The sequence below is a fragment of the Electrona antarctica genome (assembly GCF_951216825.1).
Source record: "Electrona antarctica genome assembly, chromosome: 2".
Lineage (NCBI taxonomy): Eukaryota > Metazoa > Chordata > Actinopteri > Myctophiformes > Myctophidae > Electrona > Electrona antarctica.
In genome coordinates this window covers 19290740-19308761 of record NC_136807.1, presented here as the reverse complement: position 1 = coordinate 19308761, position 18022 = coordinate 19290740, and the positions used below count along the sequence as shown (strand labels likewise).

General features: G+C 46.4%; 1 protein-coding gene across 1 annotated transcript in view; it reads right to left on the bottom strand.

Moving 5' to 3' along the window:
• The window catches only part of plxna2 (plexin A2), a gene marked incomplete at its 5' end in the record, with an annotated part of 219011 nt that overhangs the window by 15781 nt on the left and 185208 nt on the right, over positions 1 to 18022 (bottom strand). Inside the window, 4 exons of the mRNA XM_079514160.1 lie at positions 486 to 585; positions 12306 to 12409; positions 16055 to 16214; positions 17491 to 17637. Coding sequence (XP_079370286.1) covers positions 486 to 585; positions 12306 to 12409; positions 16055 to 16214; positions 17491 to 17637 — 511 coding nt within the window. The remainder of the gene's footprint in view (positions 1 to 485; positions 586 to 12305; positions 12410 to 16054; positions 16215 to 17490; positions 17638 to 18022) is intronic.

The window sequence follows — 18022 nt, the reverse complement described above, 5'->3', positions numbered from 1 at the left end:
CTCCCAAGCTGATCTGCAAAGTAAACTGCACCACATGCAGTCGGGGTGGGGGGTGGGGGGGGGGGGGGGGGAGAGAGAGAGAGAGAGAGAGAGAGAGAGAGAGAGAGAGAGATGGGGAGAGATGCTGCAAACAAAGCCTCTGCAGCAAAAGTGATGGCTGCAAGCAGCCATCACTTTAGGGAGAGGGTATTTGGATTTGTTTAGAAATGACACACGCACGCACGCACGCACGCACGCACGCACGCACGCACGCAATATAAATTATATAATGTGGTGGCATGGCACCTGGCCCATGACAAAATGTTAACTTTACAACAACAGGAATACACTCGACGTCGGATGGAATTCGGCGTCATTTCAGCCCGCTGTTAACTATATGATCACTGCATTAGAAAGAAGAACAGCTTGTTCAGGCACAATGGAATCTGGTGTTTGAGTGGAGGAAGAAATGACCATGGCGTGCACTGCAGCCTTTAAGAACTCACCGTATCGACTGATGGAGGTGCGTGATATGCTTGCTGAGGGAGGGATGTTGTATGACGAGGTCTGTTTGGGTACCAGTGCCACCACACAGCGGTCCGATACCTGAAGGGAAGAGACACATAGCATCATTTTGGGGGGACTGTCATGTTTTAACAGTCCTCTGTGACACCGCTTTTCAAAACCAAATTCTAGAATGTAAATGCAAAACATTGAAATACTGCTGTCATCTGTTTCAAAAGTTTATCCCAAGCTAATCTTTCCTATATATGGTTGTATAACTGAACAGGATCTGAAGGTTCGGAGAGCACTTGCACGGGATGAGTGGAAATCAGATATGGAAGAAGAAGTCAGTGGCGGCTGTTCATAGCAGTCAGTACTGCTGTATGGGGCCGAGACATGGACACTTACAATACAGCAGGAAAAAGCCCTGGATGGAGTTTTAGTTTTAGTTTAGTTTAGTTTATTCGCACGATAAAAACAGTACTAAAAAGGGTAACATCAATAAAAGAGAAATATGTGCAGTCTACACAAGAATGCTACGAATGGCACTAGGTGTCACATGGATGGACTGCATCAGAAATGTGGACCTCTATGGGGACCTACCACGGGTCACGGACAAAGTCAGAGAGAGAAGGATGAGGCTGGCAGGGCACTGCATCAGGCACCCAGAACTTGAGGCAAGTAAATTGACCCTATGGGAGCCAACCCAGGGCAAAGCCAGGCGGGGAAAGAAGCGTACCACCTATGTAGACATGCTGCGACATTGTGGAGGGCAGCGATCCAGAAATCCCAAGTTGGTGTTGGCTAGACCTCACTCTCGCAGCAACTAACTGACAGTAAATCTAAATACACAATTCTTATGGTATTGTAAGATAGTTTTCTCTAAGTTGCAGCACGCATATACTGCATGCACGCAGACACAGAACATGTCCCGACTCAAGACCCAAACACTAAGGAGGTAAACTTGATTAAACATAATGTGCCACGAACAATAGCTTCCAATAGCTTGTTATTTTTTGCGTCGAGGAGATATGTGTCCATACCATACATGATCGGCCTACAAAAGACATCTCCCTCCCACAGTGACAGTGAAGCACAGTGAAGCCTGATTTATTCTTCGTCGTACAACGTGTTCCGCGACGCGTTGTGAGCTTGTAGATCGCTATTTTCAGCACGCGGAGATATGCAGGCTGTGAGAACGTTCAGAAACTTTTGCCTTCACAATAAAAGAATGCAGCTTTCATAACAAGTTGGCCCATAAAGACAAGGAATAGGATTAAGAATTTGGTGGCATTTCACATTGCAAAAGAGCTATTTAAAAAAAAAGATGATAATAAGGAATCAATTTGGATAATGATAATGAGATATTGTAAAAGTTGTCACTTTATTAATCCCAAAGGTTTTTTTTTTAAATTCCAATAGAAATAAAGTCTATATGGCTATGGGCTGAGGCAATAATAATAGGCAAAAAAATAATAATAATAATAACTAAAATAGTTTTTTTGGAACCATGAACTTTAGTTCAAAATGTTGAATTATGAACTATGAACTGAACGAGAGAGAGAGAGAGAGAGAGAGAGAGAGAGAGAGAGAGAGAGAGAGAGAGACAGAGAGAGAGAGACAGAAAGAGAGAGAGACAGATGCCAGAGAGAGAGACAAACAGAGAGACAGAGAGAGATGAACAACATCAGACAGGAACACTCTCACTGTCTTCTCATGTACTTTTCACTCCTTCAAAGGAAATTCAGACTGGCAGAGAGAAGGCAAATGAGGAGAGATTGATGTATGAAAGATGCAGATGCACAGATGCTTCCATCTCATGTGGCTCAATGGTGACTGTATGGTCCATTTAGTATGGACCATATAGAGCTGTTGGCTCCATAAATGTCCCCACTCATCGACTATATTGAGGCACCTATATATGATTCCTCCTAGAGGGGGGAGTAGCAGCATTATAGCAAAGTTTTCATCTGTGTAATGGACCTCCATCATCACCGGCTACGGCTGTAGTGTAAACCCATTCCCAGCTAAGCGGAGGAGTTTAAATTCCCTTTTATGTGGCTACACGAAAGCACAACCACTTTCACTGCACAATTACAAATGGCATTCTCGCCATTACGCTGTGATTAGCCATTAGCACGCACACGCCATTAGCACGCACACACAAAAATGCATGTTTCAGAAAAACTAAAAAGACATCACGGCCAAGAAAACTTTCCATTGCCCTTTCTTAAGCCGAAACAACACAGAGCTAGTTGGCTGGCATTTACAGCGCACCCCAGAGGAAGGATTTCTGCATCAGAACCCCATGAACAAAGACCGACGAGCCACAAGTGCAGTGAAAAGGCCAAGTACTGGGCCAAAAAAAAATACTTCTACTGAACTTATACTGGTTCTACTGAAATTCTTCTGTTTTATTTGATCTATAGGAGCAAAATAGACTCTCTCCCCTCCCTGGCTGTTAGTCTGGGGGTGTCTGCTGGTGGCAGTGCTGGGTCACAGATCTCCTCACTCGCTAATGATGTTGCTGGCATGCAGCTCTGTGATGTAGCCGCCTCTCACCAGCCAACGCCATTCACCTCAACACCCCCCACCCCCCAACTACTCTCAGTTGCACCATTAGCTGTTGTTGGGCGGGGATCTGCCACACAGTCCTTGACATAATCGTCGTACTAGAGAGACACTTGAATGTGGTGGTGATGGTGGTGGTGGTAGGGGGCTGGAGGGAGAGAAAAGACTCTTGGATGTCTTCATTGCAGATGCAAGATTCTGTAGCTTGTTAAGAGAGAAATGGGGGTATAGAATACTTGTACGGACCATCCACCTGCCAGTGGACAACACCTCTCTACCTTAAACTAGCCTGGAATAGCCAGACTGTAGATATTAGTCTGGAATCTCTGTGTGGAACCTGCATTTCCAACGTGCGGATTAAAAAAAATGCCTCTGGTGATAAACCCGCCCCATATTTGCATACCGGGCCCTGATTGGTGCCCCACAACTTCGGGGGCAGTGAAATCTAATCACAACCTAGCGGGTCCAAACCTAATCTGCTGAGTTTTCTTTTTTTCTTTGCACTGGCAGATTCATCTGGTTTCCAGGCTAACCTTAAACCACCTCATCTCTTTCTTTCCACCAAACCTTACAGGCACTTCTACCAACTCTCCCACGCACGCACGCACACACACACACACACACACACACACACACACACACACACACACACACACACACACACACACACACACACACACACACACACACACACACACACACACACACACACACACACACACACACACACACACACACACACACACACACACACACACACACACACACACACACACACACACACACACACACAAGCCCTTTTTCCAAAAGAATGTCTCAGATCAGTCAGGGATTCTGCAATTATTCCTGTGACAGAATTTCACCGCAGAGCATGAAATAACCCCTCTCCCTCTTCCCCCCTCCATCTCTCTCCCTCTCTCTTAGTGTCTGTCTCTCTCTCTCTCTCCTTCTCTCTCTTCACATTATGTGGCTGACAGGGAGGCTATAGCAAAGATGGGTGCTTGTGATACAGTAAATGATTGAAGGCGTGTGGATTCGCCCTTCAGGGATAATCCAGCGCAGAGGCTGATAACGGCCAGGTGAGATAAGGGGGCTGTGGGCCCGGTCCCATGATAAGACCTTCCATCAGACGGACCAGCAGACTGGACCAGACAGTGGAACGTGGTCAGGCCTCTATCTCCCATCAGAACCTCCAGCCCATTACACTGTCCCCTCCATGCCCCTCCAGGACCACATGCTTCCAGATCACACTTCTTATTACACCTGCCCGGCCCCTGGTCCATTAAGACCCTTAAGACCTGAGGCCCATTCTACTAATGCCTTCTAAATCAGTAGTTTTCAAACCTTTTTGTGTCAAGGACCCCCAAAATGATGGCCGCGGACACACCATCTGAAAATGTGTTGTGTCAAGTGTCAACACCCCAGAAGAGAAGACTTGTTTGAAACTTATTCAGAACTAGAGCAGTGCCTACTTGGAACGATTCGAGTTCTTTGTCAGGCGTGCTCAAATATAGAGTCTATGCAGATGTCAGAACATCACTGTGATGTCAGAACAGGCCAGCTCCATATATGGAGATCTAGGGGTGATCAGGTGTGATCTGGCTAATTTGGGCCCTGTCCAGAGCCTGCACAGAGGCTTTTGTGCTGGTTCTGGACAACAGTGTATCCCACCGACTGTGTGGAATGCGTGTGTCAAATTTGAAGTTGGTGGGGCGAAGGATTCTCAAGTTACGTGGATTACAGACGTACCACCCAGTTATTATGTCTGTGTCCCTTTTATGCCCATGGACTGGAGTTCATTGTCAGCCATGCCCAAATATGGAGTCTATGCAGATGTCAGAACATCATTATGTCAGAAAAGGCCAGCTCCATATATGGAGCCTGGGCAGGGGCCCTGTAGCCCGGGCAGAGGGCTTTTGTGGCGGTTCTGGACAACCGTGGGTCCGACCGACTCAAGGGCACTGCACTCCCTTGGTGCATTTATAGAGAGATAGATGACTCAAAAACACTTCCAAAAATGTAAAAAAAGCTTGCAGTGTGACACAAAGTGATGCACTGTGAGCTTGTAGATGTGCTACTTTTGAATATCCAACGTTAAAATCTTAAATGATTGAATCAGAAACCTTTACAGCCAGATATGTTGGAATTTGTGTGAGTGTAAGAAGAAATATTTGGATTTGGATTATTTACCACTAGTATTGTGTCTGTGTCACAAACATAGTGTCAACAACTGACAACCTATTTCCAAATCTGTTAAGGAATTCACACATCAACTAGATGACTGGTTTGAAGGGTTTTGGCATGCCAGTATATCGTAAGTAAAGAAAGAGTGTCAACTTATTCATTTCTAACTCTAACTAAGAGTGTGTACAAATGGGACAAAACTGGTTTGGTTCCATTTGTACGGTAAGAGTTAAATTGATAGTCAGGATTTGACAGTGTACGTGGACAGGGTGTGAGCACAGCTGTTATTGCCCCTGAGGGCGATAACTCAACATGCTGTAATGTCAACACATCGGTCATCAGGCCTTTTAGCCAGCAGCATGTGATTGCTCCATCTCCCCTCTTTCAACTCAATATGATCAAAAATGACCATTCATATCAGGTCCATGCCTCCCTCCCCTCACAAAAAAAATGCTGCAGCCTGCGGGCGATGTTAGTTCAGGCTTACAACAGGCACCGGTGCGCCCCGCCAAACACAGTGTTAGATTAATGAATGGATACCTCTGTCGCAGTATCTGTTTGGTCTGGGGCTGTTGAAAATAGCCCAAAATGCCCCCTGTGCCGCCTCCTTAGACTGGCAAGGTGGGTAACACAATCTGGCTGGCAGGCTCTTCCATGGTGAGGTCATCGCTGTCTGTTCCTTCGCTGCAGCGAGGAGGACATGCAGAGGTCAGCGAACAGCAGGGGACACAAGTTTACCAACTAACTTTACGCCATCGAAGCAGTCTCTGTGAACATGAGGCGGGGTGTTGTGGGGTGGCGTGGGTCGGGAGCGCTGTGCCCTTTACTGTCAGACGTGCACGCATTAAAGAATTATACTCCTGACGATACAGACACTGCCCATGTGTCCCAACGAGAAAGTGTGACAAAACAAATATCAGCACACTGGCTGGCAGAGCCACGGTCCACCTGTAATAAATCAGCACTTTGTCAAACATCATCAATCTAATTACTCGCACTGTGCCCCGGAGAATATTGTGCTGTCCGCAGGCAATTTGAATCATCGTAAATAATCCGAGCTGTCTGACAAGCTCGGTTTATTATAATGTTCTGTTTATTAGAATTGTTAATCGCACACCATCCCCGGTGTCACTGGAGTCGGTGGAATGTCTAATTTCAGTGTGTGTGTATGTTTGCGGTGTGTGTGTGTGTGTGTGTGTGTGTGTGTGTGTGTGTGTGTGTGTGTATGTTTGCGTTGTGTGTGCGTGTGCGTGTGCGTGTGCGTGTGCATGTGCGTGTGTGTGTGTGTGTGTGAGCGAGCACCGGGGCAGGGGTGTGGTGTCGTGAGTTAGAGCCCAGTCTGGCCTGAACCCCTGCTGGGACTACTACTAATGTTACACAGCGGCAGGAAGGTTAACACTCTCACCTCTGAGAATGACAAAGATGAGAGGGAGAGGAGGAAGGAGAGAGAGAGAGTGTAGGAGGGCAAGGGGAGGAGGGAGAGAGAGAGAGAGAGAGAGAGAGAGAGAGAGAGAGAGAGAGAGAGAGAGAGAGAGAGAGAGAGAGAGAGAGAGAGAGAGAGAGAGAGAGAGAGAGAGAGAGAGAGAGAGAGAGAGAGAGAGAGAGAGAGAGAGAGAGAGAGAGAGAGAGAGAGAGAGAGAGAGAGAGAGAGAGAGAGAGAGAGAGAGAGAGAGAGAGAGAGAGAGAGAGAGAGAGAGAGAGAAGGAGTGAGAGTGTGTGATGAAAAGCTCCCTTTGACAAGGGGAAAGACTAATCAACAAAGAGAGATCCGAATCAGCAATCAGCCAGGCACTCGCCTATCTCATAAATCATTTATCGGCACTGCTCTTTCCGCCCGCGTTGTCAGTATACACACAGTAAAATATTCAGTGTTAATTTAACTCTGAGAGTGTGCAAATTAAACCACAAACTCTCAACCCATAGTGTTAATTATCCCCACCAGGCCGGAATGGCCAAAGGCGACACATTATTGTTTGTGTCTGCCAGTCAGTCCGTCGTCCGTCCTCCTGTGTGCAGCGAATCTCAGGCACCGCTGGACCGATCAGTGAGAAGCTTTGCATGAGTTACCGGGTGTGTGTGTGTGTGTGTGTGTGTGTGTGTGTGTGTGTGTGTGTGTGTGTGTGTGTGTGTGTATATATATATATATATATATATATATATATATGAGAGAGAGAGAGAGAGAGAGAAAGAGAATATATATATACAGATGCACGACATAATCGGTAGCGTATCGAAATCCGCTCGCCTCGGACTTAACATACACAGAGCAAAGTCTTGAGAGTGAACTCTGCCAGCACTGTACCCATAATGCTGGAAGGCGAAGCACTGGAGGAGGTTGACGAGTTCACCTACCTTGGCAGCATTGTCAACAAGCAGGGAGGAACAGATTGAAAAACATCTGGAGTGCAAAATACCTGGCCATCACGACAAAAATCAGGATCTTTAACAGCACCGTAAAGTCAGTCCTACTCTACGGTTCAGAGACATGGAGGACAACAGTGAACACCACAAACAAAATCCAGTCATTCATCAACACCTGTCTGCGACGAATCCTCCAGATCCACTGGCCAAACACCATCAGCAACAAAGAGCTGTGGCAACACACCAACCAAAAACCTGCTGAGGAAGAGATCCTCAAAAGGCGTTGGAGATGGATAGGCCATACTCTCTGTAAACCAGCCTCAAACACCACAAGGCAGTCCCTCAAGTGGAACGCCCAAAGGAAAAGAAAGATAGGTCGGCCACGAAACACCTGGCGCAGAGACTTGGAGGCAGATGCAAAAAATAGCTGGAAGTGTTGGCTCTGGATCGAGATGCTTGGAGAACTCTTGTCGACGGCCTAAGCCCCAGAAGGGGTAAAAGGCGTAAGTAAGTATCAAAATCGTTCATAAAAATGCCATATCGTTATCGTATCCGTCTCAAAATAATCCTGGTTATTTTCACAGATATTGATGAGACAATAAGTAAGTATATATATATATATATACACTGGAGAGAGAGAGATGGGGGGGTTCTTTTCTCGCAGTTCCCTGGCCCAACTGCCAAGTTTTTTTGAAAAAAGATTTGGTGCTGACTTTAAAAGCGCATGTTTATGTTTTTAATTTGCATGCCAGAAGCTCAGGGAGTGAGAAGGTGTGCATTTCCATATCCCAGGCTATGTAAAGAAGTACCATATCCCATGTGGCAGGAAAAATAGCCAGAAGGGATCTTTGGAATGGTCTATATGGACCCTTATGAATGTTAATGTGTGTGAGCGACTCTCGGTGCACGACTCTCAGTGACAGACCCAGTCTGTCTCTCTCACAGTAAAATCCTATTCCATTTTCGTCACCGCTAAACCCCTTATCCCTAAACTTCTTTGCCTTTATTTACAATTTTGCAAAACATTTTTGAATAGTTAAAATTGCCAGTCTACAAGCTCACAACGTGTCAATGTAGATTGGCTAGTTGAACTATTCAAAAATGTTTTGCAAAATAGTAAAATATAAAAAGGCAAAGAAGTTTAGGGATAAGGGGTTTAGCGGTGACGAAAATGGAGCCCTCAGTGTTCATTTAACACTGAGAGTGTGCAGTTGCATTTTTACACTCAGAGATACACATGGATGAATTAACACATAGTTTTAGTTCACTCCTTCTCTTTTACGTGTTCTCTCTCACTCTGCAGCTTAATGAGCTACGCTCCGCCATTGCTGCCAGCCAGCCACCGTTTGCCAGATGTGCTCCTGCATCTGCCAGCGCGGTGGCACATCGCACTAGCACAGAATACACACACACACACACACACACACACACACACACACACACACACACACACACACACACACACACACACACACACACACACACACACACACACACACACACACACACACACACACACACACACACACACACACACACAAACAAAACGTACAAAGGCAGGCAGGCGCCCAAGTCAACTCATCGAAACGGTAATGATGCACAAGTGGCTATGTTGCTCCATCTCCCTCCTAGCCCACCCACCACCACCAATCTGTCTACGTCTACTCTCTTTCCTGATGCTCACCATCTCCCCATTTTTTCTATCCATATTGCCAGGCCCACATTTCTACGTATACAACCTTTATTTTATTTTTTTGAGGTATGAAACCTCTTTTGCAATGAGACCTGACCAAGACAGGGCGAAAGCAGTACAGCAGAATTACAAGAATAAACAATAAAGAATGTAACAATCATAAATTGAAAATACAGCTAAAGAAACATCTGTCAATACCGAAATTGTTCTCTACGTTTAAAAACATGAATAGGACGTGGACAGCATTGTCCATTATCGGACTCTTAAAATCCTTTAATGAGATAAGGTGAGCCAATCTAAGTTTTCCCTGCAAATCATTCCAAAACTATGATCCTTGGTCCAAGCTAGCGACCAATTGGTGCACGTGTGCGTGTCGCTCTGTGCTCACAATTCTTTTTCCCCTACAGCTTGTAGTGTGACATAAAAGCGTCCGAAAAATAGACCTTCAATGGGGCGGGAAACAGACATACTGCCTGGGGCCCGTCAAGGACAGAAGCATTGTCTGTCTGCGAAGGCTTTGGGATGGATGAGAGTGCTCATTGAGGCCGTCAGCGGGGAAAGGAGAGGTAAGACGGGGTCATGGATATGCAGAAAAGCAGAAAAGTGTCAGAGGGAGTGAAAGGCAGAGCAAGACATATTTTGGTGAGGATGGAGCTGGGAGGGGAAATTGAGGCAAGGGAAGGAGGAGTTTAGGCCAGGGAAGGGAACAGCAAGGAGGCTCAGCGAGTCCTCTGTGAAGGACACTAGGACGAGTCCCTTCTTCTTCTCCCACTGACTCCTACATCTGCTCTGCTGGGGCAGGCTGCTCTGACTGACCCCCAACCTCCCCTATCCTGCAGCAGTCACACCTCAGCTCTGCTGGTGTCAGATGTATGTCAATACAGGGCCATCCATACCTCCTCCCCCTCAGTAGTCTAATAAGTACATTCACTCAAGTACTGTTCTTAAGTAGGCTACACCTATATGTTCTTACTTTACTGGAGTGTTTCCAATTTTCAATACTTTTACTCCACTATATCTCAGAGGCAAATATCATACTTTTACTCCACTTGAAAACTTGAGCTACTAGTTAGTTTGTAAATTTTCAAAACATTAATTATTATACATTTTGGCCATTTGAAAGTAGCTGATCATCTCACAAGATGTCACAATGTGACGCATTGTGAGCTTATAGATCTGCTATTTTCAAAGGATGTTTATACATTTTTATACATTTTCAAAGGATTGTTATACATTTTATACATTTGAAAATGTGTGAAATGGGACTGCATAATGAGTAGGCCTACTTTTACCTTTGCAGTACATTTTGAATTCCGGACTTTTACTTTTAAAAGTTCTAAATTCTACATTGCAGTATTGATACTTTTTATTTTTCCAGTTCTGTGTCTATGAGGTGACAGTACTTCATTAGACACCCTGGAGTCATTTTTATGTGCAATGGTGTATTAACTTTGTATTTAGGGTTTCTTCCTGGAGGCTAAACCCTTGACAGTCAAACGGGCCAATGAAATAGACAGTAATATAGTGACATCACACTATCAGCCCCATCACCACCCACCAGGCAAACCAGGCATACTTAATGAACTGGTGGGCGTGTCCACATAAAAGCATGATTTTAACAAATACTGTACACTTTTTGGAAAAAGTTCTTCCTCCTTATTTAATAATAATACCTGATGATCATGTTTTAGGGTGGAAAAAATTGTGGCACTCCATCTTTAAGTAAAAAATGAGAGTACTTTTTCCACCACTGTCCTCCTCCTCCTCCTCCTCCTGCTCCGCCTGACAGGGACAGGGACAGGGTGCCCCCCCCCCCCCCCCCCGACTGACTAATGACAACCGGCTGACCCATGGCCTGAGAAAGACTCATGGACTCCGGTCCAGAGAGGGGTCCCCTCTCCTTTACCTTACCTCCCCCCATCCCTCTTTCTATATCGCTCAATCACTCCCTCTAGGTTTCTGCTTTCCTGCAGCTTCCTATACATTCTACAAATAACACCACATTCCCATGCAGCAGCCCACGGATACTTACTTTCCACTCTACTTTTGTCTACCATAGTACGGGGGGGGGCTGACATATGATAACGATACACAATAAAATACGAAGGTGGGTGGGGGGTCTGCAATACGAGCTGAAATCATAATGGCAAAGTTTGAAGAAAAGTTCAGTGTTCTGAGGTGACACAAGGTCTAATTGTAACCACTACACAGAAATACATGCTCACTTGCGCACACAGAGTAAAATCCTCAGTTAATTCCATTTGCCACTTCAAATGATTTTACAGTGTATGCAAGAAACGGCAGAGAGGAAGTCAGAGGTAAAGAGAGAGAGAGAGAGGGCGGAGGGACTGGTGAGTCAAACAGCAAATCATCTCTGCAGGGGGTCCTGAGGAGGCGTGTTGGAATAAGAACAAGTGGTGGCTGAGAGTTCATCTCTGCTGCCACCGGGACAGTAATTGCGCTCCATCCTGTGTGAATCACTGAGATCGCGGCAGGCGCGTCGCATGCAAATAAGGAGAATTGGCTGTCTAAAAGTCCAATAGCAAAGTAGCGAGGTAAGTACCGTGGGTACGTGGAACATTTCCATAATAATTAAAGCAGCAGTCAAAATGAAATGGAAGGGCATGTGGGTTTTATTTCTCTCTTTTTCTTAGCTCAAACTTTGGCGGAAAAGTATGAAGGATCATTTAAGATCTTTTATACTGAAGGAAAGAACCAAAACAAAAGCTTTGCTTCAGTCTAGAATGAAGATATCAAGTAGGACAGAATTACAAACGGGTACAGGCTGAAAGGCAGAAACCTAAGCGCAAGCACGGAGCAACGCATGTCGGACCAGCGCATTCTCGGGAGAGACGGGTGATTTCTGCACGTCGGACCATTGGTGTGTCGGATAAGCGTGCGCGCCCCATCACAAACATTGTTTCATGGGGCCGCAAACTTAAGCCTTAAGCCTGATTTCTACTTAAATAGCCGCAGCGTGTATTGAGTCTCTTCTACGTGTGCTTGTGTTTACCTGGTAGTGCATCAGTGTATTAAGTCTCTTCCAGTCGTTCTCTATCTTGGTGGTGATGTCTTCATCCTGCAGCACCACGCGAGCCATGCGCCCCTGACGCCACTCTGAGGAGACAAAAACATATGCTATTACACACGTTGAAGCAAATGTTCAAGATTTAACCAGGCAGTTCTAGATAGTTGTAGTTCATTGAGACACTTCAGCTCAGATTGACCATAAACCATTTATTGCAAAGCTATTGCATGTTAGTATGGCGGTGTGGCTCTGCTCATGTGATATCAGATCATCTGCGTACCGATATCAACGACCCCCAGAGCAGAGCCAAAGATACAATAATCCATGAAAGACAATACACAGTAATAACACATGATTCAACACAATGAATCTACACAATCGCAAACAATACAATAATACAATATAATAATGCCATAACCCCTGGACTAAGAACTACAGGGAGGAGGCCGGGGAGGTGGGGGAAATTTTCACGCAGACGCCGCACAAGCTGCTTCACAGCTCAGCATGGAGAATAAGTAGTGAGCTGAGGCTGCTTAAGTAGGCCGCCTGAATTGCACTGTGGGAATGAGGGCGTGGCCTGAAGAGGCATCTGATTTAAATAAGCAGAATGAATTACTAGGGGGAATGAATGAGGGGAACTATAACCTTCTGCCTTCCGTGCCTCAATGAACTATCGCTACGCTTGATATAAAAATGGTAAATAGTGTTGTAGCAGGGACCGGTCGTGCACTCGTGACTACCACATGTTAAGCTGCTATTTTAAATCCTTGTTTACAGTCTGTTTCTTCACCTCGACAGAAGACACAAACGTTGACACTGGTTGACAGGATATCACTTTAACCTCATCCCGTCGGCTACTGTAAACGCAAATCAATATCTGTGACAGCTCACTGTTTTTAATGTCCCCATGTCATGGGGACTTTAAAGACATGCTTAACCTTCATTAACTTGTATGTCTGTCTGCAATCCGAGAACCCATCAGCAAAAAAAAATAAAAACAGCGCCCTCTTTTCCTTTGAATTTGACGTGAGTCAACAGTCTGTCATTGAGAGACTAGTCTGTCTGTGACCCTCAGCCATGCTCTGCTGGAGTACTGAGAGACTAGTCTGTCTGTGACCCTCAGCCATGCTCTGCTGGAGTACTTAATAGGGGAGTGTTTGGGCAGGGCTGGGCTGGGCAGACACAATGTGTGTTTTGATAACGATGCCTCCCTGTGACAATCTGAACACTCTTGAAAAGCTATCCAACTTCATTTAGGTGTCTGTGGCAGTAATGAGAGCTTTGCTCCTACGATTACAAGACCCTGCCACGGAGTGCCATGCCCATCCCAGCGGCGTTCCCGCTCGCTGGCGCATTCAGTAGTACTCATCTCCACGGCTTGGACTGACATGCCGCTTAATCAAACATTACACAAAAGCAATGTCAATGTATATGCTTTGCAGGCTGCGCGCTGTATTAATTGCTACTTGTGTCATTGATATGGCATGTTAGCATACAGTCAGCAGCACGCCAGGAGCGGAGAGGGGATGAAGCGGCCAACAAAAAAAATAGAAAGAAAAGAAATCAGATCCTTTCCAGAAGAGGGAGTAGAGTGCAGAGTTGGAGGAGGGCTGGCAGGTGATAGCTGAAGGCTTGTCGCGGGGTAATGAAATGATAATAAGGGTGCTGATGGGGAAATGGACAAGCAGCGTGGCTCTCATGCTGCGAGTGATCATTGATTTTCTACTCTGTTGACTGAACTTTATTACTTTGTGCCTCTGCCAGGCAACCAAATGGTGCCCCTGGTGCATCCCCCCCCCCCTTAACACACACACACACACACACACACACACTCACACTCTCTCACCTCACCCAAGAAAAAATAATAAATAATAAACACACCTCAGGAACAAATTTGAACAACACATACAAACAAAAGAGAGGTGCACCCAGAAGAATAGCGTATTACTCACGCAAAGATACGCTCTCACACTCTCAGTCATGTGTATGCTCTGTTTCCAAGGCAATGGAACAGAGAGAAGGAAAATAATCATCCTGCCTCCTGAGTGCAGCGGTGGCAGAGGGTTCATTTACATCATACGGATGACGGATGATGTGAGGGGGAAGGACGGACGGACGGACGGACGGACGGACGGATGGACAGGGACGTTACGACTGACGAGGAGGAGGGGGAGATGAGGACGAGGCAGTGACGGACATGGCAGACGGTGTGGGAGAGAGTGAGCCTGGCATGAGACCTGCCAGGCCCGTCTGTCAGCTCTAACCTGGGTCGGCCAAACCAGCCAGGCACACAAACACCACCTCCCTCCCGCCACAGTAAAAGCCTGTGTTAATTTAACCCATTTTGACCTGAGATCAGATTCTAAAAATGTCTTCTACATCCTGACAGTTTTCTGAAAAAGCTATGTTTCTATGTCAGTGGTTCTTCGATTTTTCAAAAATAGCAGAGCTACAAGCTCGTAGCGCGCCACTCGGTGGCGCGCTATGAGCTTGTAGATCTGCTCTTTTTCAATAGCTAAAGCATAACATAATGCTAACACCAAAAGGGGTTCCCGCCCAAAATGGGTTAACTCACGAGGGTAAAAGAAATGGGTCCAAAGTAGTCCAAACTGAAGTGCACACTTCTCTATCTCCAATTTACACCCCTTTTATGCCAGGCTGTGAGAACAGCCTGACAGCGGGATGTGCTGTGCACTGTCCGTCAGTTTGATGGAAGGCCTGGCAGCAGCAACCTGAGGCTGCCCAGCCGCCTGGTGCCGCCGTGCTGCTTTTATCACTCTAATGCACTGGTGATCTGTGCACATGGCTAGCTTTCTCTTGCCGACACATCAATCTGTGGAAGCGACACATTGTACACATACACACCTGCCAATGGCATCTGTGTGACGCCCAGAAAGAAAATCCTCAGTGTTAAATTATCCATACTTAACTCTGCGAAGTGTTAAACTACCAAATAGACCTGTACGGTTCCATTTGGGTCCATTTGTACACTCCCGGGGTTGAAGCTGCTTGACCAATCTGGTAGAGTATGATAATACATAGAACTAACACAACTGCTGTGGTTGGAGGCGGTCTATCTACACTTCTATTGAGAAATGTACACCCTTTTGGCATGTAGGAGCCCTACTGGTTGGCAGGAGGTACTGCCTGAGGTGTAGGGATCTGTCACCAGCTCAACATTGATCCTTCATGGAGATCACAGGAGACATAAGCATAGATATTTAAAAAAAAAAATAGATGCCTCATTGGCCGCTGCAGTTCATTGGAGCGACGTGTCTCCATTGAAGGCAGGAAGTCAAGAGGAAGTGCTGAAGGCATTTGCTGAAGGCACGCTGCGTCACTGCCCAAGTGACGTCACTCATGCGACTCTTCCATGTCTCTCGCTGCCACTCAAGTGACTACTGGCCAATCACAGCACGACTTTTCCGGGACTTCTGTGACGCACGCGGAAGCTTGACAAGGAATCTATGGAAAATTGTGCCTTACATGTTGACATGCCCCACAGAGCCGGAAGAGGCATCTACCTTTTTATGTCTATGGTCATAAGTGCCTCAGCTGTAATCAGCTGTCAGTCTGCTGAATGTTTTCAATCAGCCACATTTTTCTATGCACCAATCACAGCTCTGCTGATTGTTACCAAACTAGCCATGCTTTTCTACACTCTAATCGCAACTCAATCCCACATCAAGGCGGTCCATTTAAATATACCAATTGTTATTGTGTGCGTGTTTTACCCAGATCCATGTCCACGGCACGGGGTCGCTGGGAGTAGGGCATGTTCTTGTACACAGCGTCCAGAATCTTCTCCTTCACCTGGGTGATGGTGTCGCAGTTCAACACCTTGACCGGGATCTCTGGGCTGTTCTCATTGTCTGGGTTCACACAGTTCAGGATCTGCACCAACGACAACATATGAGGGATTATTAAAAGAGAGAGACAGAGAGAGAGAGAGAGAGAGAGAGAGAGAGACAGACAGACAGTGAACAAGGCATATGAGGAGTGGTATGGGGCAGAGAAGAGAACAGAGAAAATGAAGGGGCGAGCAGGGCAGAGAAGAGAACAGAGGAAATGAAGGGGCGAGCAGGGCAGAGAAGAGAACAGAGGAAAATGAAGGGGAGAGCAGGGCAGAGCAGAGAACAGTGGAAAATGAAGGGGAGAGCAGGGCAGAGCAGAGAACAGTGGAAAATGAAGGGGAGAGCAGGGCAGAGAAGAGAACAGAGGAAAATGAAGGGGAGAGCAGGGCAGAGAAGATAACAGAGGAAATGAAGGGGAGAGCAGGGCAGAGAAGATAACAGAGGAAATGAAGGGGAGAGCAGGGCAGAGAAGAGAACAGAGGAAAAGAGATGAGGCAATGAGCAGCATGGAGGTGTTGGAACGGTGTTGTCATGGCCCGGCCTCGGGATCCGGATCGAGGCATCATTAGTGTCTGCTTGGAGCGTGGTGGGGGCTCTAAGAAACCATTTCCGCGCTCGCTGGTATCCCAAAATCTAATTTCACACCTTCGGCGGGACACCAATTTCCAGCTCTGGCGGGGTATTAGCAGGTAATGAGCCACACTCCCAGTCAGCCCAATCAGACCATTGACACAATGGTGGCTGTTTGAGTGCTTCTGCTGGCTCTGTTCTGTGTGTGTGTGTGTGTGTGTGTGTGTGTGTGTGTGTGTGTGTGTGTGTGTGCATGTTTTGGTGGGTGCATGGGTGGGTGATTTGAAGTGCCCCATCTCCACAGTCATCTGCCTTAATGTTGCAGCAGCATTTGAGTCTCCAGGATCATTAGCTAGCTTCCATGGTACACAGGCAGGAAGGAGCTTGACACATGCGCACAGCGCGCATGCACGCCAGCTTCAAAAGATAAGGCTTATGAAGGAAACCATAGAAAGTGGGGAATTAAACTTGAGAGATGGTGTGCGGTCGGCACACGTGCATGTGAGTGCTTGCACACTGCACGTGTATGAGTTTGTTTGTGGGGTGTGCATGTCTTCTCTGTCTATGTGTCTGTGGGTGTTCCAGCTCATTATTTTACAAAATAGCTGAAAATTCTTTTGCTAAATCTGCTTGTGTGTGTGTACACTACAGTATGTACTTCTGTCTGCATCCGAGTGTCTGTGTGCATTGGTGTGGCTCTGTGCATGACTATCATTCTCCTGTGTGCCTCTCCGAGTGTGACCTACCAGGGTTTTGTATTCGATCTGCTGGCGGATGAGCTTGTCTTCACTCAGGGAGTAGCGCGCTTCACCGGTGATGGCGTCGATGGGCCCCTTCTCCATCTGCTGCTTGATGGCGCAGTACAGCATGAAGAGAGGCTCTCCAGCACACTCCTGAGGAGATGTCCGCGCACGCACGCACGCACGCACATGCACACGCACACGCACACGCACACACACACACACACACACACACACACACACACACACACACACACACACACACACAGCCGAACGAGAGTTAGAATAAAGTATAAAGTAATGTAAACTTTATATGGAAGTCCTCTTTTGCATTCGAACTTAAAGACATACAGTGCATTACCATAACGTATTGCAAACTCACTGATTTCAGACAGATAATGACCCTGTGCACTGAATGTATACAATACATACAATGTGACAGTGACAGATAAACAGATAGTTTTGGCTATTGTTGTGTTTTAATGTAGGGGGACCGGGGACAGTGGTGTGTTGCAAGCATGGCATTTGGTTGTCAGTC